This window comes from Balaenoptera borealis (genome assembly GCF_965194805.1).
Source record: "Balaenoptera borealis genome assembly, chromosome: 8".
NCBI classification, from domain to species: Eukaryota; Metazoa; Chordata; class Mammalia; order Artiodactyla; family Balaenopteridae; genus Balaenoptera; species Balaenoptera borealis.
Window position 1 is genome coordinate 79052001 of NC_138865.1, and position 22323 is coordinate 79074323.

Sequence of the window (22323 nt, forward strand, 5' to 3'; positions counted from 1 at the left end):
AGACTCCTTTAATCTGAACGTTTCCACAGACTTTGTCTTTTATGATATTGACATTTGAGAAGAATACAGCCCCTATCCCTCCACTGGGGTTTGTGTGAAGGTTTCCATGATTAGATGGAGATCATGCATCCTCAGCCAGAATACTCCATATGTGATGCTGTGTCCTTTGGAGGCACCCAGTGGTCACCTGCCTCTCGCAGGTGATGTTAATTTTGGTCCTCTCTTCAGGGTGCTGTCCAATTTCTCCACTGCAGGGTTACTGTTTTCCCTTGTGATTAATGAGCAGTCTGTGGAGAGATACTTTCTGAACATGTAAGTATTCAGCTTTTCATGAAAATTTCCCCTTGATTTAGCACCCATTGATTAATAAATCTTGAACAAAATACGGGACAATCTGAGGTTGTCCAGCAGATCAGATGTGAAGGTTATTGCTGGTGTGAAGCAACTCCCTCAGGTTTCCAGGGATACCACGATTAGGCTTAACACGGGTATGGGAGAAAGAAAATGAAACAGAACTCAACTGAAAGAAGGAAGAGTGAAGGGGTGTAGGAGAGAGAGAAGAGACGAATATGGGAAGACCTGGAGAGTGTGAGCATTCATCTCCCCAAACCGGCAGAGTAGACCTGAGAAGCAAGACACTCAAATAGAAATGTGTGGCAATTTTTTCCTCTTCTTGCTGAGGTACCATCAGCAAGGGCACCAATTCCCTGCAGAGACACAGAGACAACTATCCTCAATACCATTCCTGGTTGCCTCCCGGTAGAAAACACTTGAGGATACCTATCCCTCTGTCTTAGCTCCTCTTCCACAAATCTCAGTGAACTTTCTTCCCAGCAGTTGCTGCTTCATGAGACCATTCCAGATCGCCTGTATCACCCCAACCCCCAGGACCTTCTTTTCTAATTATCTCCAATATAGAGTGTTACCAGTGATCACCTCAGGTGCCTTCATACGGACAGGAATACATCTTATCACTACAAGGTGGTCTTCCCTTTAACTAGGGATATGAATTAGACTAGAACTGAGACTTCGGTGCTGGTGGTCCCCCAGGGGCTGGATGCAGGTTGTGCTAGGACCTGGTCGTCTCATATTCTCCCACCCTGCCCCTCACCACCACCCCACCAGGGTCAGCCTACTTATAAACTAGATAATTCCTCGGGAGGCTGTGGTAGTTTGAATAATGCTCTCCCTAAAAATGTCCACAATCTAATCCCCAGACCCCGTGAATATGTTACCTTACATGACCAAAAAAAAAAGAAATTGCAGATGTGATTAAACTAATTGTGTTGATTTGGGAGGATTATCCTGGATTATTGCACGGTCCTTATAAGAGGGAGGCAGGATAACCAGAGTTAGTGGTTGAAGTCTATGTGACATCAGAACAGAGAGAAGATGCTCCAGCTTTGAAAATGGATGAGGAGCTGCAAGCCAAGGCAAGTGGGTGACCTCTAGAAGCTGGAAAAGGCAAAGAAACAGATTCTCCCCCCAGAGCTTCTAAAAGGGACCTAGCCCTGTAGACCCATGTTAGACTTCTGATCTATAGAATTATAAGATTTATTGAGTTATATTGCTTTAAGCCACTATGTGGTAATTTGTTACAACAATAGGAAACTAATAAAGAGGTATTTCATACTTAGGGGATTCAGGCTTCCCCCTAGTTAGCTAGATACATCAGCTGGACAATAAACCACTGTCAACATCCATCTTTAACAGAATAGCCACTGGAGGACCTGGCACTGAGCCAGGTGCTGGAAAAGCAGAGAGGAATGACATGGCCCCTGCCCTCGAGCAGCTCAGAGGGTCTCCCAGCACAGAGTTGGGTGGGTCCACAGCACCTACAGAGCTCTCATATTATTTAGTTAGGGGTTTTTTTTTTTCTTTTCCACCAGTGCCTGTGCTAATGCTGACTGAAATTATGGAGACAAACTGGCTTCTGGTCTAGAGCTGACCAGTGGCTCACATTAATAAGGCAGGAGAGTCCGGCTTCTGGTCTATGAGGTTCAGCAGATTAGGGGGAAGAAGTTGCCTCTAAGACTGTATGTTAAACTGCGAAGCCAGCAAATCTCACGTTTTAACTTTATCATGAATCCACCCTCACCGTCCACCCTAAATGCTGTTAAAGAAGTTGAAAAGGCAAGAATCAGTGACTCCGCTGGGGTGGGTGGAGGAAGGAATGGGGTTATGCGTGGCTGAACTCCCCTGCAACTCATCTTGCTGTATAGACCAGAGGGTTCACGGTTAGAGTCTAACTTTTTAAATACTGGGCGAAACAGAGTCTCAAAATCCATAGAACTTTCTGTCCCGATGGAAGTATTCTATATCTGTGCTTGTACAACTGAGGGACTGAAGTTTTCATTTTAATTCACTTAAATGTCAAGAGTCACGCTGTGTGGACAGCACAGCAAAACTGAGGGTAAAATCTTATATTTTAGGCTAGAAATAGTTGAAATTGTAGGAACTTGTCATTGCATTGGCCCTGCACTTTCTGTCTTCTTCAGTGGAGCCTTGACTCTTGCTACCCTAGCCCCTGCCTTGAATGTTCTCCCCATCCTGCAAGACCCTGTACATCCTCTTCCTCACTTTAACAGATGGTGGTTTCTCTCCTGCCCAACAGAGCCCATCCACTCTGACCTCTGTTTTTTCTCAACTCCTAACGTCCTTATGGTTGATTCTATTTCTTGGACATTCATCTTAGCTCCTGGGATGTCCATCAGCCCACAGGGACACTGTCTCATTCCTCCTGCATCACCCCACCCCCCATGGTATACAGTGGGGAGCATATAGAGGTTTGGGAGACATGTGTCATACTTGATACCAAGACAGATTCTTTTCATCCCTTGGCAGACACGACGTGCGTGCAGGACTGCCCCGAGGGCTACTATGCTGATGAGGACAGCCACCGGTGTGCCCCCTGCCACAGCTCTTGTAGGACATGTGAAGGGAGACACAGCATGCAATGCCTCTCCTGCCAGCCAGGGTGGTTCCAGCTGGGAAAGGAGTGTCTGCCCCAGTGCAGAGAAGGGTAAGGTGCTCAACACACTTTCCCCTCACTTAATCCCATAACCACTCCAGATATCACTATGAGCAAACCCATTTTGCAGATGAGGAAGTTAAGTCTCAGAACACTTAAATAACCAGACTGAAGTCTCACTGCTAGTAAGAAACAAAGATGAGAGTCCAACCCAACTGTAATGGTCTCCAGAGGATTTCGGCCAGTTCACAGTAATGGAAGAGTAAACAGGAAAGGCAGAGGGACCCAATGAGATAACACAGAGTCAGATTGTCAAGTCAGACCCACATCACTAATTCAAAGGATACAAGCAATTACAAGGCAGAGGTGATTCTTCTCTTAGAGAAGTCCAAATCCATGAATGTAGGTTCTTTCCCTTCTGCAGTACGATTTGTTCAAACCAGATTTAATATGTGAGATCTAAGCACTGCATGTGGTGCATTGATTTTACAAAGGGAACAATTTCACTTAAATATCTCCATTTATACCCCACTAATTCTCCAACCTGCTATGCCCCCGTAAATCCACAAATTACAGGTTTAGTTACCATAAACAACCCAGATACACAGATGTATCCTTCTAAAAGCATTTCACAGATAAGAGCCCTCCATCACGTGTTTTTCTGCAAGGAAAAACTGAGTGTGTTTATCAGAAGGTCTGGTTACCAGCACATTTGGAAGAGGATTTGACTGGGTCATCTTCTCCCCGCCAGGCATTCCCAGTAAAGAGGAAGACTGATTACAGGCCTATTGCTAACTCTTCTTTCCCAATCAGTAACTCAAAGCACTGAGAGTTTCCAGACCCAAATTGAAGGGCTATAACTTTGGACTTTCCCCAAATGCTTTTGCTGAAATTAGCACATCTCTTATCTTCAGTTCTATAGCAATTACTGCTTGTATCACTGCCTTGTGTTTTGATTCACCTCATTCATTCAACACATGCTTAATAAAGAGCACTTGTATGTATTGATGTAAGACAAGTAATACAAAGACTTTGTAAGAGCTTATTCTTCTTATATATCTCTTTCCCAGAAAATTATAGGCTCCTGGAAGAGAAACACATCTTATTTTTCACACAGGTTACGACAACACTCAGCACAGAGCCACACACATTAGCAGCCCTGAAAACACACCAGTCATATAGATCAATAAAGAGAGGTTCCTGCCAGACAAGAGGGGGATGGGGCTACCTGGGTCAGCCTTTCATCTTCATCTTACTAAGTGCTTGAAAAATCTGGATCCCATCTTTCTCAAATCAAGTCATTAGATACTCCTATGCACACACACACAAAATTTAAATAGATTGCAGACCATGAAATTAAGAAAGCAATTGCTCCATATTATGTGAAGTTACCCATTGGGAGGTGAGGCACAGGTTGCCGTAAATCCCTTAAAGGGGAGTAAATGGGGTATAAATGAGTTATAAGTGGTGATATTTTACTGAACTAGTTCCTTTTGTAAAATCAATGATCCACATGTATAAACTTCATATGTTAAATCTCATCGCCTTGGGAAGGCAGGTGTGTAATCCTCTGGACCCTGACCCCATGCACATCATTACTTTGGTTTTTAACCTCAGAGCAGGTTTTTAAGGCCCCAGTTATTATTTGTACTTATGCACAAGATCCTCTTCCAGGCTGTGAGGCTCAGGTGATTTCATAGTCACCTCATGCAAAAGAGTTATCAAGGTAAGCAGTGGCACTGTGCTCTTCTTTTAATCAGAAACAGTCAATGGACAACTCTCCATTGTCTTCCTTTAGCATCACTCTTTAATAATTTTTAAAACCTATTCGGGGGCTTCCCTGGTGGCACAGCGGTTAAGAATCCGCCTGCCAAGGCAGGGGACACGGGTTAGAGCCGTGGTCCGGGAAGATCCCACATGCCGTGGAGCAACTAAGCCCATGTGCCACAACTACTGAGCCTACTTTCTAGAGCCTACAAGCCACAACTACTGAAGCCCGCACATCTAGAGCCCGTGCTCTGCAACAAGAGAAGCCACCGCAATGAGAAGTCCGTGCACCACAAGGAAGAGTAGCCCTGGCTCGCAGCAACTAGAGAAAGCCTGTGCACAGCAGAAAAGACCCAACGCAGCCAAAAATAAATAAATAAATTTATTAAAAAAGAAAACCTATTCGGTATTGATAAGCTTTCTTCCCCAGGGTTCCTACTGATGCTTTTCATCTTAATAACAATCTATAATAACAACATTAGTAACCAATGTTTATGCTGCTTTCGAGTTTACAAAGTATCTCCACTCACAATGTGTCTTTATATTATGATTTGATTCAACAACAATCCTATGAGACTGATATTATTCCCTCCATTTTGCAGATGAGGAAACTGAGGTTCAGCGAGGTTAAGTGACTTGCCCAAGGTCACATGGCTACTAATACTTGGTGGAGCCAGGACAAAAAATCAGATCTTCTGACTTCAATATTGTGTATCCCCTCTGTGGAAAATTGTGGATTTTCACTTTTTCCTATGGTTTTCTCTTTTGAGTCGTAGGTTATCTTTATCAACTATTCAGTTCATGATTGATGTTTTCGTTGGATAGCGTCAGTGTGCCAACATCCAGACAGGTTTATCTCTGGCAATGGTTCCTTTTCACTCTTCAGTGTTACTTGAAAATCTTGTGTTTACCTTCAAATAATGCATTGCTTGTTATCGTGGCATTTAATGGATATGTTCAAATTGCGTTGCCCCACTTCATTAGCCCTTTGACCTTAAGCAAGTTGACTAAATTCTCTGAGCCTCAGTTTTTACATATGTAAAATACAGATAATATCTAAATCATAAGGTTTGGTGTGAGGATTAATCATAAAACTCATAATTATCAATAATATACATTAATTAGAGTGGACCTTGAATAATGTGGTTCCACTTGATCTGTGTGGTTTGCAATGCATGGCTCCATTTATATGCGGATTTTTTTCACTAAATATGTACTACACAACCTGCAGTAGGTTGAATCCAAGGATGCAGAACCACAGATATGGAGGGCCGACTATCATTATTACATTTTTTAAAAACAGTATTACGGGGCTTCCCTGGTGGTGCAGTGGTTGAGAGTCTGCCTGCCGGTGCGAGGGACACGGGTTCGAGCCCTGGTCTGGGAAGATCCCACATGCCGCGGAGCAACTAGGCCCATGAGCCACAATTACTGAGCCTGCGCGTCTGGAGCCTGTGCTCCGCAACAAGAGAGGCTGTGATAATGAGAGGCCCGCGCACGGCGGTGAAGAGGGGCCCCCACTTGCCGCAGCTGGAGAAAGCCCTCGCACAGAAACGAAGACCCAACGCAGCCATAAATAAATAAATAAATAAACCCAAAGTTTAAAAAAAAAAAAAAGTTGTGCCATTAAAAAAAAAAAAAAGGGCTTCCCTGGTGGCGCAGTGGTTGAGAATCTGCCTGCCAGTGCAAGGGACACGGGTTCGAGCCCTGGTCTGGGAAGATCCCACATGCCACGGAGTGGCTGGGCCCGTGAGCCACAACTACTGAGCCTGCGCGTCTGGAGCCTGTGCTCCGCAACAAGAGAGGCCGCGATAGTGAGAGGCCCGCGCACCGCGATGAAGAGCGGTCCCTGCTTGCCGCAACTGGAGAAAGCCCTCGCACGAACCGAAGACCCAACACAGCCAAAAATAAATAAATAAATAAATAAAGTAGCTATAAAACGCAGCTTTCTTTAAAAAAAAAAAAAAAAACAGTATTACATGCAAAAAAACTATATATTATTATATGCAAATTTTCGACTACATGGAAGGTTGAAGCCCCTAACCCCTGAGCTGTTCTAGGATCAACTGTATTTATAATGTTCCTGGCACTGTTCTAACAAGCTTCTCAGTAATAACTTATTTAATTTTAGCTACTAATATTAGCCCCATATTACAGACCTGAGACACAGAGATGTTGTGTGACTTGCCTGAGGTCACACAGCACATGAGGGTTGACTCCATGCACTCCTGCTCCAAAGGGCAAACTCCTAACTGCCATGTCCTAATGTCTCATTTTTAGACTCAATGAGGTGAAATAATGTTTATGATGTCTCCAGTGTACTGTCAGGCATATAGGAGAAACTTAACAAATGGTAATTATTGTTATTATATTTAGCCTCTGAAAATCTTTTCAAAAGAGGCCACATCTATGTAAAGGTCAATATCACTCATGTCACCTCCTATTTCAAGATTTTTTTTAACTGAGAAATCAGGAAAACCACTCAGGAGTACATTTAAAATACCTCCCATTCCCATTCAATATGACTTAACACCTGAATTTTAAAGTGGCAGAGCATATAGGTATATAAAAGGCAGGGGTAGTGAACAATTATTGTGGCACTACTACTTGTGATCTATGCTAGGTCCTTTCATATGTGTCATCTAACTTAATCCCCACAAATAACAGAGAAGGGATTGTAATGTCCAATTTACAGATAAGAAACTGAGACTCATTAGATGTATTAGTATAATTAGTAATGAATCTAATAAGTAAAGAGTCTAAAGGCACACAGCTTGTAACCATGATTTTTTCCACCACACCCAACTTTGGAGCAAGCTTAATATTGAGTCTCTGCTTCCCTCCTTGGTTCAGGTATTACGCAGAAAACTCCACGGGGCGGTGCGAGAGGTGCAGCAGGAGCTGCAAGGCCTGCAGCGGCCCGCGGCCCACAGACTGCCTGTCTTGCGATCCATTCTTCTTTCTGCTCCACTCCAAGGGACAGTGTCATCGTACCTGCCCAGAGCATTACTACGCAGAGCAAAGCACACGGACCTGTGAGAGATGCCACCCAACTTGCGACAAATGCAAAGGTGAGGACCATCTATCATTTTGCATGTGTGAATGGAAAAATGCAAAGTGTTTTTTCCTGCTTTGTCCCTCTCTCCTTTCATCACCTTTGGAGGGTCTTCTTGCTTGCCAACCTCATAGCCAATCCTCTCCAGCAGCAGCACCCTTTGTTCTCTTTCAGCTTCTGCACATCTGCCCTCTAACCCTACTTGATCCTGCACCACACTGCTGCCTCTTCAGATGCTTCCCATCCTTCAGGGCCCAGATACAGGCATCGTCCCCTACAGCAAGTGTTTTCCACCTACTGTCTTCTTTCTCTACCTGTTGCACTTGGAATCTGCCAAGCAAAATTTATTTTCATTATTTCAACAACTACTTAAGATGTTGGCCTAAAACTGTCCCAAGCTCCATTCTTATTTTCCAGAGACCTACTTGTCTGTCCCAGAGATTCTTAAAATCAACATGTCCCAGAGTAAACACAATCTGAGTTTCCTCTGATATTCACTCTTTCTGTTAATAGACCCACTGTCCAACCAATTGCCCAGATTTGATACCTTGAAAGTTATCTTCCCTTTGCCTCCTGTCCAATGCACCTACCCTCTAACAACGGTAAACTTCAAGGTCTGTTGATTCTCTCTTCTAAACGTTTCTCTGCTCAGATCTCTTTTTCCATTCTCACTATTCTCATTCTTCATTCTCAGCATCTCTTAGCTGACTTTCTGAAATAGCACGTCACCCCAACTCTGGTCTTGCTACCCCACCCCCAGGTCACTGTGTACAGTAATGCCATAGCAATCTTTCTAAAATTCAAATTTGCTCATTTTTCTCCATAGCTTGACATAGAATGGTAATTATGGTGAATTCCTCTCACCATTTAAGAAGGAAATACCTCTTACAATGTTTTTATTCTTAAAACTTATTAGATTAATATTGATACCTGGTAGGGTACATTCCTGTTATCCTTTTCAAAATTGTCTTGGCTATTCCTAGCTCTTTTTCCAAGTAAATTTTATCACATTTCATTTAAAAAAAATTCCTTGGATATTAATTGACATTGCATTAAAACTCATCTTTACGATCCTGAGTCATCACATTTATGAACATGGTATATCTCTCCAATCTATGCATTCATTTTTTTTTCCTTGATAAACTTTCAATAAATGTGTTCTGTTTTTGAAAAGTGATTAAATTCTTTCCCTGGTCAGTCCTTTTAGCTTATGGTCTCAACTCTCCTTCCATGTACTTCAGAACCTAGAACCACCCAGAACCACTCAGCAGCCACCAAATAGGTGATGCTCTTTCATGCCTCCATGACTATTGTCCATGCATTTCCTCTTCCTGGAGAACAACACTCTATTAACTCTCAAATTAAAGACCCAGTTTGAATATCATCTTCTCTGTGAAGCTTTTCTTAGTCTTCCCAGAAATCTTCTTCCTTCTTCTTGATTCTATAATACACTGTTTTATCATAGCTATTTTTATTCAATACATTACATTTTAATTAAACGTCCAGCTCTCTTGCTGATTGTGAGACCCTCAAGGCAAGAATTGGACCACATTCATTTTCTCAATAAAGACTTTAAAAAATGGTCCACACCAAAAAAATCTTTAAAAAAATAAAAAAATAAAAATTCAGTCCACCTATTATTTTAGTTTTTTAACTTAAATGACTTATTTTTAAGATTTCTAATGGTTTGTTTTTCATATCCATCTATTTTTGTTTCATATCTTCCTGTTTGTGCTTCAATTTTTTTTTTTTTGAGAGGATATTCTTGTCTTCATTTACTTTTTAAGCATCTTAAATATGCTAATTTTTAAGTTTGTCAAACTTTTCTATGAAATTAATATTATCTGAAGTAAATTCATGTTAATTCTTGATTGTGTTTATCTTCTTTTTTAGCATTCTTTTTTCTACATGCTTTGAAATTTTGGTCTTGAGCTCATTTTGAATGGAAGACTTTGCTTTTGGTTTTCACTCCCTTTCTCTCTCCCTTCGTCCTTACTCCTCACAGTCTGGTACTTTTTCAGCTCATGCTACCCCATGTCCCACCCTGAAACTCAGTATAGGAACATGATGTTCCAATATTCCTGGAGGTGATACTGATGTCACTGCAGATCTCATCAGCAATCCAGCTGGCAGCCCAGGAGAGTTCCTGGTCAACAGGTGATGTCTATGAGGGCAGAGAGTCCCACCCTGACTCCTGTTTTAAGCTCTAAACCTGGATTTTAGTGCAGGTCTTATATGAAACACTTTTAGTTCCTATTATGGTAGAAAAGTTGAACTCACAGCCACGATTGCCTACATTTAGGCCCAGAGCCAAGCAGGTGGGTGGCTTGAATCTGATTGCTATTTTGCATTTATATTCCCTTTCTGGTCCAGAGAGATTTCATCTTACTTTTGAGCCGAACTATCTCTTTTTTTGGTTCTCTCTGTTTATATTTATTCTCTCATTTCAGTGTGTTTGGAATGAAGGGGTTATGTCAGAACCTGAATTCATATGATTTTTTTATGTATACAGGAAATCTCTGTACCTCTCTCTCTCTCAATTTTGTTGCAAACCAAAAAAAGCTCCAAAAGTAAATAAAGTCTTAAAAAAAAAATAAAGCTCATCAACACAGTCTCCCTGAGATTGTATTCCAGGGATGACTGGGCATATCTGGGTGAATCTTAAAGCCATCCTGAGTGTTTGTGCCTCCCCCTCCTGTATTTGACTTGAACCCCAAATGTTCCTGGTTAATGATTTCTATCTTTGTTGTTCATTTCTTCTGTCATCCTTTCTTCACCTACCACACATGTCCTTTGCTGGTTAGTGAATCTTTGTGCTGCCTTCTGATTTTGCAATATATAGATTACAAAATCTGGGAACAGGTTTTCTCCTGGGTTATAAACTGGGTGAAAAAATAAAGGATGAGTTCCTTCCTTCTTAAAATATTAGCTGTCATACTAAGAAATGAGGATGCATGAAGGATACAGGGAAAATTTCCCAACCTAAGTAAGTAATTTACCAACTAGATTGTATTTCCTTCACATTTGACTGCCCAATAAGATTAGGGTGTTAAAAAATACTTAAAAGAACTAAGGGGGTCAGTCTATTTATCTCTTGTAAAAATAAAATACAGTGTGTGTGTGTGGAAAAAAAAAAAAGAACTAAGGGGGTTGGGGGAGGGAAGCACACTAATGACCAACATGTATCTTTTATGCAGCTGGTTCCTTCATAATTAGCTCATTCCTTGCCTTTACACATTTAACTTTTTATTTATCGTTCACACAAAATTGTATTAAATAAAAATCCAGGCTGGTTAACCAAAGCCTCCTAACTCTCCCGAGCTGCCTCTCTCTTCCGGTGTGGAATGACACCATGGACAGACCCCAGGGGTGGCTCTGCATGGCTGAATTCATCCCGTGGGGGTCATTCTAAGGGAGAGCAGATGGTGAGCTGCTCCGAATTTTATGGAAAAGCCAAAGCTGTCTTTATAGGTGCCAAGTTTCCTGCAGATCCTTGGAAGCAATGATAAACGTAAGATGTTAAACTTGAAAAAAAAAAAAAGAAAACATTCTGGAAATTAGCCAACTACCTTTTGCAAAAGACACAGAGTACCCTAAGTATGCAGATTTTGCAATAAATCAATGTAGGCGATGTAAATGGAGTCCTGATTTGTCACCCAGAGGTGGCTTGTAGTGCCTTTGGGGATTGCCCAGGATCTAGGCCAAATTGCTGCTGGCCTTCTGGAAAATGTAACCAAACTTAAGACACAAATTTTGTGACCTAACCTTTTTACTCCCTTTCATTTCTCTCTTCTAATTTTTCCTACCTTTAATTTCTCTTCATAAAGAAAAAAAATCCCACACCTCTATATTTTAAAATCGGAGTAAGACATTTAAGCTGTATTTCAGAAAACTGCAGGGAGAAAAGGAAAGAAGTAGGGGAAGATTGATTCTTTCTTCAGAGACCACAACTGTGTTCCAGAACATGTAGGAAATTCTGTATGAAGTTGGACGTAAGATAAAAATAGAATGGCTTTGAATTTATACCACTATAGGCAGCCCGCAATCTAAGAAGAAGTTGGGTAATAAAGGTTTATTATCTGAGCTGTTGTTCAGAACTCAGAATTCATTCTTCCATAGAAACATTATAAATGATTGAGCTCACAGATCAGACATGAAAAGTGGATTTAAATCCAGAGTGAATGTAAGAACAGGACTCACGGTTCTAGTTCAACTTCAACTAACCACACTTTACAATATTTTTCTGATGAAAAGGCCTATATATCAAGTTCCAACTCACAATATCAGGCACATTCCATGCCCCCTCTACCTCCCTGTTCCTACCTCTCCGTCTAACTCAGTGAACTAGAGCTCAGGTCTCCTGTCCCCAAACTCTCTCCAGAAGTTATCCCTTGATACCTGCATAGAAAGAAATACTTGGGTCAGTCATTCTTGGGGTCTCTGAATTAGGAGAGAAGGGTATTACCTCCACAGGAAACAGTCTGTCTGTTCAGACCTCCTCTACTTGGTTCATGTATGAAGGCAGATAGTATGATCAAAGAGCACTGCACTGTCAGTCAACAAACCTGAATTTGACTCTTGAGACAACCATTCCCTATGAAACCTTGAATGAGTGACTTCACATGTCTGGGCATTTGTTTACATTTATTTAAAAATTAAATAAATAGGATGTCAAATTTCTGAGAAGAGAGTTTACAGCTTTCAAGAGAATTTCAAAGGAATCTATCATGACAATCCCCAAAATTAAGAACTACTGGACAGGGCTTCCCTGGTGGCGCAGTGGTTAAGAATCTGCCTGCCAATGCAGGGGACACGGGTTTGAGCCCTGGTCCGGGAAGTTCCCACATGCTGCGGAGCAACTAAGCCCATGCGCCACAACTACTGAGCTTGTATTCTATAGTCCGCGAGCCACAACTACTGAACCCGCGTGCCACAACTATTGAAGCCCGTGCGCCTAGAGCCCATGCTCCGCAACAAGAGAAGCCACCGCAATGAGGAGCCCATGCACCGCAAGAAAGAGTAGCCCCCGCTCACTACAACTAGAGAAAGCCTGCACGCAGCAACGAAGACCCAACACAGCCAATAAATAAATAAATAAATAAAAAAGAACTACTGGACAAAATGATCTGGTAAATTCTTTTAGCCCTAGCATTTTAAATTCCAAGTCTGGTGTTGTTTCTCAACTAGGAACTGCCCATTCATGATTTACTCATCGAGTTTTGGGACCCTCCAAATCATCCTCATCCTCTCTACTAGTTAAACAATAAGCAGAATGATAAATAAAGCTTTCACAAACTTTCTACATGATTTCTCATTCTCTGAAAATCTTTCCTTTTGCTGTAATAAAAAATCTGTCATCTCCAAACCCTTATTTCCAAATTGAGAGTTTACATTGATTAGACTAATTGGATAATTTCTAGGTCTTTACTTGGTATCTCATAGACTTTTTTTCTTTTTTTCCATATCCTCAATCAATTCACCCTTCTACTTCAATTTACTTGACATGTTCCTTGCTCCTAAGTGTTTTGGATCCAAGACAGAGATTGAAATCTAAGGTCAGTTTCATAACTTAGAATCATTTTTTCCTTTCAGGAAAAGGAGCATTGACTTGCTTATCCTGTGTGTGGAGTTACCACCTGGCGGGAGGAATCTGCATCTCTGACTGTCTCGTGGGAGAGTACAGAGTGGGAGAGGTACCGAGCTGGGCGTGGTGTGCCTGCCACCATTTCTACAGAGGGACATGAGCTAGTTTCTGCACGTCATTTTGGGCAAAGTCAAAAAAGTCATAAAATCCCTACACTCACTATAGTTCAGGTTTAATATTTTTAAATCTACCATTGCACTGTGGAATAACGGTGCTACCCACCTGTAGCCTTAAGTTCAATCAAAAGAACTGAGAAGACCTGAGATAAATAATGGAGAAGTTATTTAATGAGGACCGCAATATATTGCTCATGACCTTAGAAGTTTCAGGTCTACATGGGAATATTATGTCAGAAATAAGAAATATCTTCTCTCCTCCCCCTCTGCTGGCTAACCTGAAATGTCTGAATAATGTCAGAACTACATAACCAATGTTGGTCCTTCATCTCCTCCACCCCTTCGAATATATTAAGAGAGGTATATTTCGTTTCCTGGCCTAGAAACTATGGATTTTCTGAGTCCACTAACATCTTGATTGTGTTTCCAAACTTTAGAAATTAAGTAAATCTCTCCATGGTAAAACTCACAAGTCCCAGCATATTCACATATGCCATTCTCTTTAAATTCTCACAAGAGCCCTCATTACACTTTGGAGAAACTGAGAATCCAAGAGGTTAAATACAGTAATTTGATAAAGATCATGCGAACAGTAAGGAACAAAGTTGGGATTAAACACAGGGGTTCTGACTCCTAATCCAGGATTTGATGAGATCTCAGCTGAGAAAGCACCTTATCAGCACCTGAAACTTGCCAAGGTGCTCAACAACGGCAATTTCCATTCCTTCTTTTTCTATTGTACCAGCCTTCCAAAGTGCAGAAGTGAAATAGGAAGGTATCTTCCCTCATCTATGTTTTCAGCACCAGTGAAATGGAGCAACTTGTTAGGAAGGAAGCCACTTTCTCATTTCTCAACAATCTTCCCACTGAGATTTCACTGTTTTAGCTAACAGTCACAATTTATATTATTCTGGGGCAGAGACACGAGAATCTAATAATCACAGAGGCAGAGCAGGTCATGGAAATGAGTGAAGAGCGTTGGGTCAAAGAAAACCCTAGTGCAAACTTGACCATAGGTGGAATCTGACGTTTCACCTGTGTGTTGGTGACCTCAGAGCAAGGGTTGGGGATTGTATCAAATAGGAGAGCACAAAAAGGGGGCCACCGGCACTCAGCTCTGTCTGTGATGTGGGAGTGGTGAATTCAGTGTTGATAAATCTTCCAGTTTTTAAAGAGAAACTCAGAACTGATTTACATGTGAAATATCCCAATTTTGAAATGTAGGCAATGAATTCAAATTTTTTTTAAACTGAGAAGACCAGTTGAGTACAGACCAGACAAAACTTGTCCTTGACCAGGTACAGCACATGGCTGTCAATTTGTAACCTGAGCTATTCTAGAAGCTTGTTCTCTCACTATGATTACCAGCGGATCTCAGAGGAAAGGCTCAGCAACGGTTCCATCCAAGTGCAAATAGCTGGTTCTGTCTTTCATCCAGAACAGTAAAAATGGACCCAGAACAAATCACCTTTCTGCTATCCCCAACTTGCCTCCTTCCCTTATCCATAGGAGAGGCAACCCCCATTTGGGAACTCCGGTGCCTTGTTAATTTCTCCACACGCCAAAGGAATCTGATTGTTCTTAACAGGGGGAGAAATTTAACTGTGAAAAATGCCACGAGAGCTGCATAGAATGCAAAGGACCTGGCACCAAGAACTGCACTGTGTGTCCTGCCAACCTGGTGCTGCACACGGATGACAGCCGCTGCCTGCACTGCTGCAACACCTCCGATCCCACCGATGTCCAGGAGTGCTGTGACTGCCATGACACCACAGGTGAGGGGAGAGGGAGAGCAGCCAGCGGAGCCAGAGGAAGCGCATGTCCTCAGGATGCTGATGGGAGCATGGGGGAGAGAGGGATGGGAAGTTTCAGAGGATCAATAGAGCAACCTTTATTTAATGATTCTTTTTTTAATTTATTTTTTTAATCGAAGTATAGTTGAATTACAATGTGGTGTTAGTTTCTGCTGTACGGCAAAGTGATTCAGTTATGCGCATATATACATATTCTTTTTCATATTCTTTTCCATTATGGTTTATTACAGGATAGAGCAACCTTTTTATTGAGTGCCTGCTATGTGCCCACTGTACCTGAAACGTTCTGTCCATCGTCTCATATAAGTTGATATTATTAATCCCATTTTACAGATGAGGAGACTCTGGCTCAGAGGGTTTGATTAGCATGCCCACGTCCATACCAATGTTAACAGACGCATCTGGTCATTTGGACTCAAAGCCAGCATTCTCTCCACTGCTGTCCTGCCTCCCAGATTCAAGCTCAGGCAGGTCTAGAGTTTCACCTTTATAAATTTACTTTATTCCTTTTTAAAAAAATCTTCCCTCCTGGGAAAAAAGGAAAAGAGTTGCCTATCAAGGAAGCTGATGCCAATATTATCTTGATTCCGTCGAAAAATCATCCTGCGGAAGGCAGCCCAAATCCAGGGCTCCCATTAGAGACTTAAGGCATTTTAGAAATGAACTTTCATTGAAGGCTAAGAGGACACAAAACCCCTTTTACCAATTCCAAGTCCCCCAACTGTCTCCCACCCCCAATCCATTCATACGGGTACTTGGTTCTCATTGGCCACAAGCTTAGAAAGATCCCCAATGGAGTGATTTCTTCTAAAAAGAAAAAGATAAATTCTTAAAACCTATTCTCTAGTGTAAAAGCAGATCATTTCCTTGGAGTTCAGCTACATCATGGCCTGACAAAAAGAGACATTATATTTATGGGAGCCTGTCCATTTTTAAGAAAAGTATATCCCAGACCCATAACTGCTACTAGTCTTTTCTGTTTTATTTTTGATCAGCCTTTTCAACTAATTTTTAAATACCATCTTTCCAAAAACGAATTGTTTCCTTCTTTCAGCTTTCCCACTCCCATTAGCAGCTGGTTTCCCCAGCTCTTCATACACATCCACCTTCAGGGTCTGATTGCCTAATATCCATGCTGTGTCAGCTAAGAATAACAACCTTCATTACATTGATGGCTTTAAATGAAACCAGAAGTGTGTACATGTTGGGTGCAGAGTTTCTGCAAGCCTTTTCCAACTAAGAACTATTTAGTCAGCTCTCCTGGGCTTTCTGTGGCTCGTGAAGATCTACCTGGGGCAACTCTGCAGAAGACCAAATACTCTTGATTACCTGCTCGTTCGTTACTAAGACACTCTGATCCTTCAAAGAACCCATATCACAGAGGCTGACTCTGACTCTGCGGACCTAAGACTGGAGAGCAGTAAGACATAATTGCATATGGCACCCTGGTAATTGAAACAACCTCGAAAGGTCTTTTATTGATTCTCCTGCCTCAGGCAGTATTTATCGCAAAGTACCACACACGGGTTGCTTATCCTTCCCTCTGGTGCTTTAATATTTCCTCCAGGGAAAAATTCTGTGCTGATATGTTAATGACAAAAGCAGTAATGATGGTGCTGTTACTTTAGGAGATGAAATTCTGCTTGATGGGCAAAATCCCATGAGGATGGAAGTTAGGATAAAATAGAAAACTTGTTTATCACTAGCAAAAAGAGAAAGAAAACACATAGTGATGAATCAGACCTAATTGGCCAATATATAATAAAAGAAAATAATTAACCCTAAAATAATTGGCAACAGTATTATATCCATTAAGCTAGTGTGTATCATGTACGTAGAATCTCATAAAACATCCTGGGGGCAGACCTAGGTGGTTCAAAAATATTTATGGAAAACATACTGTGTATTTCAACTTGTACATCCAACAAGGCCTGCTAGTTTTTTCTCTGGTTCTTTCATACTCTCTTTCACACTCCCATTTGGTGGGTTATAGAAAAAAAAAAAATTAGGTAACTTACCCAAATTATACCACCTGAATAAATGAGTGAAAAGTACAAAAAATGAGCTCATCACTGAATTATGACAGTTTTGGTTACTCCATATTTTCAATTAAGGCATCAAAACAAATGTTGGTGGATGACAGGGGGGCAGAGCTCTCAACTTCAGAAATCTTAGTTATGATAGAAGAAATCCCCTATCACTCAATTTGGTAGTCAGAATTTAAAGATGGTACTTTTCATGCTGCCAAATTAGGTCCACAGAATGCCAAGAAGTCAAAAAACCTTTGTCAGTGTTTTGCCCTAATGTCTCTAGACTGTAGCATGAAGCAAGGATTCCTGGGTTCGAGTTCTGATTGCTCCATAAACAAGTTCTTACCTGTGACAATGTGACAATTCACTTTCTCGCTGTGGGTCTCAGTTTCCTCAACTATCAAACAACAGATTGACCTGTGATTTCTATGGCCCCACGCAGCGATGAATCAATGGCTTTATAAATAATCTGTTCCTATCTTTGAATTGTGGGATAATCCTGTTGAATCAGGTTTAAAGGTAGCTGGGGAAAAGACTCAGTCTTAGAAAAAGTCAGAGTTGAAACAGAAATAGAGCATTTAGCAATAACTGAAGCCTGGCCCAAGATGGAACATTTTTCTCAGGAAGGAAGTAGAAGAATCGATTTGGTAAGGTTGGACACTTGGTGACTCACCCATGAGGTATGGGTATGAGGGGGCTCCCTTTGGATCTCAAACTGACTTTCTCCCTAGAAGAGTTTGTTGGTATCATCTGGGATAGACTGAAACTCTCATGGGAGTAGACACGGAGCAATTCTGTAGAGGGGTGTGCTCTCGAAGAAAATCGAAGACAGTGGTTCTACCATTTTAGATTCAAAAGATAAAGGTGGGGCTTCCCTGGTGGCGCAGTGGTTGGGAGTCTGCCTGCTAATGCAGGGGACACGGGTTCGAGCCCTGGTCTGGGAAGATCACACATGCCACGGAGCAACTAGGCCCGTGAGCCACAACTACTGAGCCTGCGCGTCTGGAGCCTGTGCTCCGCAACAAGAGAGGCCGCGATAATGAGAGGCCCGCGCACCGCGATGAAGAGTGGCCCCCGCTTGCCGCAACTAGAGAAAGCCCTCGTAGAGAAACGAAGACCCAACACAGCCATAAATAAATAAGTAAATAAATAAGTAAATAAATAATTTTTTAAAAAAAGATAAAGGTGAAGCTCTTTACCTCAGAAACTAATTTTCTCCATTCCCTTTCTTCTCTGCCACCCTTCCCCTCTGCCCTCTTCCTTTGGGGTCATCTTCCAACAGATGAGTGTATCCTTCGAGCAAGTGAGGTTGAACCTGCTGGTGAGCCTTCCAAGACAGCCCTGTTCATCACCTCCTCCGTTATGCTGGTGTTTCTGCTCGGGGCAGCTGTGATCGTCTGGAGGAAATCTCGGGGCAGAGTCAGGCCCACAGAAAAGGCCGGCTATGCAAAGCTGGCTGACCCTAGCAAGTCTTACTCCTCCTATAAGGGCAGTCATCGCGAGAGCACCAGCTTTGCAGAGGATCAGGTGATTGAGTACAGGGACCGCGACGATGATGAGGATGATGAGGATGACATTGTCTACATGGGCCAAGATGGCACCGTCTACCGGAAGTTTAAGTACGGGCTGCTGGATGACGATGATGAAGATGAACTGGAATACGATGACGAGAGCTACTCCTACCAGCAAACAGAGGTCACCTCCGCCCCGAGCCCATTCTACTCACAGGCATGCGTGTGAGCATTACCGTGTTGGATTTTATCCCGACACACCAGGGTGACGTGAGGGTGTCTGTGTTTGTCTTTTTAACCACGAGTCCAACTAGAGTATGTAAGAATGCTGAAATATTTTGTTCTTCTCTTGGATGGCTAAACTCCATTAACCATAATAGTTCAACCATAATTGAGGAACAAGGATAAAATTCAGAATGATTTTCCTCAAAACAATATGTCAAGACGCAAAACACAGGATGTAAAAAAAGTGAGATCTATGCAAACTGTTTTATGTGATTTAAAAAAAAGGAAATGAACCTATAGAGATTCTGTTTCTCAGCTGTATTGTGGAGATATCTGCTGCCTTCTTGATTTCTGATGTTTCTGTAAATGATTTTGGGGGATGGGGAGACAAAGGAATTGTTTGTCTTAGGGGATTTTTCTCCCCTTTTAGTTCTCTTTGGGGGGAGATTTGTTCTATAAGGGGCAACTAAAGAAGGTTCTCCTCCTCATGTCATTTATACCAATTATTCCAGATCACCCCTGAGCAGAAGATGCCACCTCTCTTGAGGCTGGTCATGACCTATTTATAGACATGAGGAAAGACACAGGAAGTAGCGTCATAGGCAAGGAATCAGGCCGTGGTTCCTTTGCAGTAATCTCTAGTCATGATGAGTCTAGAGCAAGCTCAGCCAGGAGATAGGCAGGAGCATCCCAGGAGGAAAGAAATCACTAAGTTTCCAAGAATGTCAGCCTTACACCCTCATGATTTTTCTAAGAGCATTTCTGGTTGGAAACATCAGCTAAAACATCAAGTAATAAAAGAAAAATGTCAATGTTAACCTAACATAAAAAGAGGTAAAATGATAAAAACTTCAGACACTCTTAAAAAAGGACTTTAGCTACTAAATTAAAGAGCTTTTGTCAACAGCCCATCACAGAACTGTGGACTCTCCATAGAAAAAGTTAGGATGAAATTCCCATCATCCTGCTCACCAGCTTAATCCGGCTGCTGACCAGCCTTCCAACACTCTTCATCTCTGTGATCTTTGTTTCTAGACATCCTAGGCATCCCTTTTTCCACCCTCCTGTCAAGTACACTCTTGGATTTGTGCACCCGGGACAGTTTTTCTGCAGGCAATACAAAGAAGGGCTCTTGCTAAGGGAAATTATATAAGCAGGGTTTTGTGGATTTCCTTGTAAAAACAGAAGTGATAGGCAGCCCTGGGAGTGGACCACCAGAAAGTGACATTTTCAGATAATGATGATAATCACACACACACACACAAATGTACTGCACACTATGTACCAGGTACCGAGCTAAATAATTCCTTTAAAAAACTCACCCCACTTAATACCACTGTAACTTCATAAGGTTGGTACCATTGTTACTCTTTTTTTAAAAATAGGAAACCCAAGGCTTACAAGATGTTAAATAACTAGCCCAAGGTCACAGAAAGCTAATCAAGATTCAAGAAAAAAGCATGACTCTAAAGTGTGTGTTCTTAATAACTATTCTCCACTGACACAAAGTGGATAGAGAAGCATCCTAAATCTAATAAAGGCATGTCTATTATTTTATGATATGGCAACTCTATTCTTTCCTGAATGTGTGCATTTTCTTTTCTTTTTTTAAAAAACACTGACACAGGAAATCTTTGTAAAGAAGTCTTCAGTTTACTGAAGTCCTCAGTGTTTCTTTAGGGGAAAGCTCTTAAAACAAAGTTGGCGAACTTTCTCTGGAAAGAGCCACATAGTAAATACTTTTAGGCTTTGCACAACTATCAGCTCTGCCATTGTGGCCTGAATGCAGCCAATCCACAACAAATGGGTGGGCTGTGCTCCAAGAAAACTTTATTTATGGACACTGAAATTTGGATTTAAGATAATTTTCACATATCATAAAATATTCTTCTTTCAATTTTTTTCCTTCAATCGCTTAAAAATGTAAAAACCATTCTTGGCTCAAGGCAGTACAGAAACAGGTGATGGTTCAGATTTGGCCAAGAGACTGTAATTTGCTGACCTTGTCTTAAAAAAAAAAAATTCTTAAGAGACCATGTGTATCACACATACATATGATATGCTTCCAAAATTTTTGATCATTTAAAATCACCTCTTCAAAATCTATTTGAAGCCTTTATGGTTCCCTTTTCAATTCTTAGAAACAAATAAAAGTACATGTAAGATACCCATCTTATCAATGGAAGAATTCCTCATCTTTTGTTGTGTAATTGGAGTGTAGCTTATGGAAATAAGTAATTTTGTTTATACTGTGTTGTTATCTTCCCTGATAATTCTAAAGCTCTGATAGACTGAGTTTGACATTTCTTTGTGTAGCCTGGAAATCGTTTTCCAAGAAAAATCTGTGTTTATGATACACAGTTAAAGATTAAATGAGGTCAAGATGACCTTGAATACTAAGAAAAATTGTGTTGTTACTCTATGTAATCCTGAAAAGAAGGCTCATGCTGTATATGGGTAGTTTGACATCTTTCCTTCTTTGTTCTTAGTTAGACCACTTTATTCGCAGACTTCTTCTGAATATTCTGCTAACAACTGCCTAAATAGATAAATATGTGGTTGGAAAACAAAGTCACTTTTTGGTTTTCTGTTTGCGAACAACTTGGAAACATTGAGAATCCTTGCAGACTGGAAATACACCAAGAGGCTGGGCAGGAGCTTGGAAGGCTCTAGTTCATAGAAAGTAATTTTAAAATTGAAAACTGGGACTTCCCTGGCAGCCCAGTGGTTAAGACTTCGCCTTCCAATGTAGGAGGTGCAGGTTCAATCCCTGGTCGGGGAGCTAAGATCCCATATGCCTCGGGGCCAAAAAACCAAAACATAAAGCAGAAGCAATATTGTAACAAATTCAATAAAGACTTTAAAAATAGTCCACATCAAAAAAAAAAAAAATTGAAAATAAAATTAAATCAAGACCAGACAATGCCATAGGGACTTGCTTATTGATGAACTACTTCTGAGCACTTTTTATGTGATTAGTATTACGCTTTACCAAGAATATGAAGCAATAAAAGAATGTTTTTTTTTCCCCTCCTTTTTATCTTTCTACCTCCAATGACTAAGCTAGTCATATCAATTACAAACTTTCTTCTTAAAAATCAATCCAATCGTTTATCAGCCCCATCATCACTGGCTCAACTGGGCCATTAGTCTCTCTCATCTGGATTTTTACTACTTCCTCCTGACTCAT

The 22323-nt window shown here is 41.3% G+C and overlaps 1 protein-coding gene across 8 annotated transcripts in view; it reads left to right on the plus strand.

Annotated features, from left to right (window-relative positions):
• The window catches only part of PCSK5 (proprotein convertase subtilisin/kexin type 5), a 465151-nt gene extending 443447 nt beyond the window's left edge, over positions 1–21704 (plus strand). For 6 of the 8 annotated variants that reach the window (XM_082401326.1, XM_082401328.1, XM_082401327.1 and 3 more), the window contains 5 exons: positions 2845–3022; positions 7592–7809; positions 13386–13486; positions 15142–15328; positions 18680–21704. In XM_082401326.1, the coding sequence (XP_082257452.1) occupies positions 2845–3022; positions 7592–7809; positions 13386–13486; positions 15142–15328; positions 18680–19137 (1142 nt within the window). In that variant the 3' untranslated portion in view covers positions 19138–21704. The other 2 variants (XM_082401333.1, XM_082401332.1) reach the window with 2 other exon arrangements.
• Positions 21705–22323: the final 619 nt, after the last annotated feature.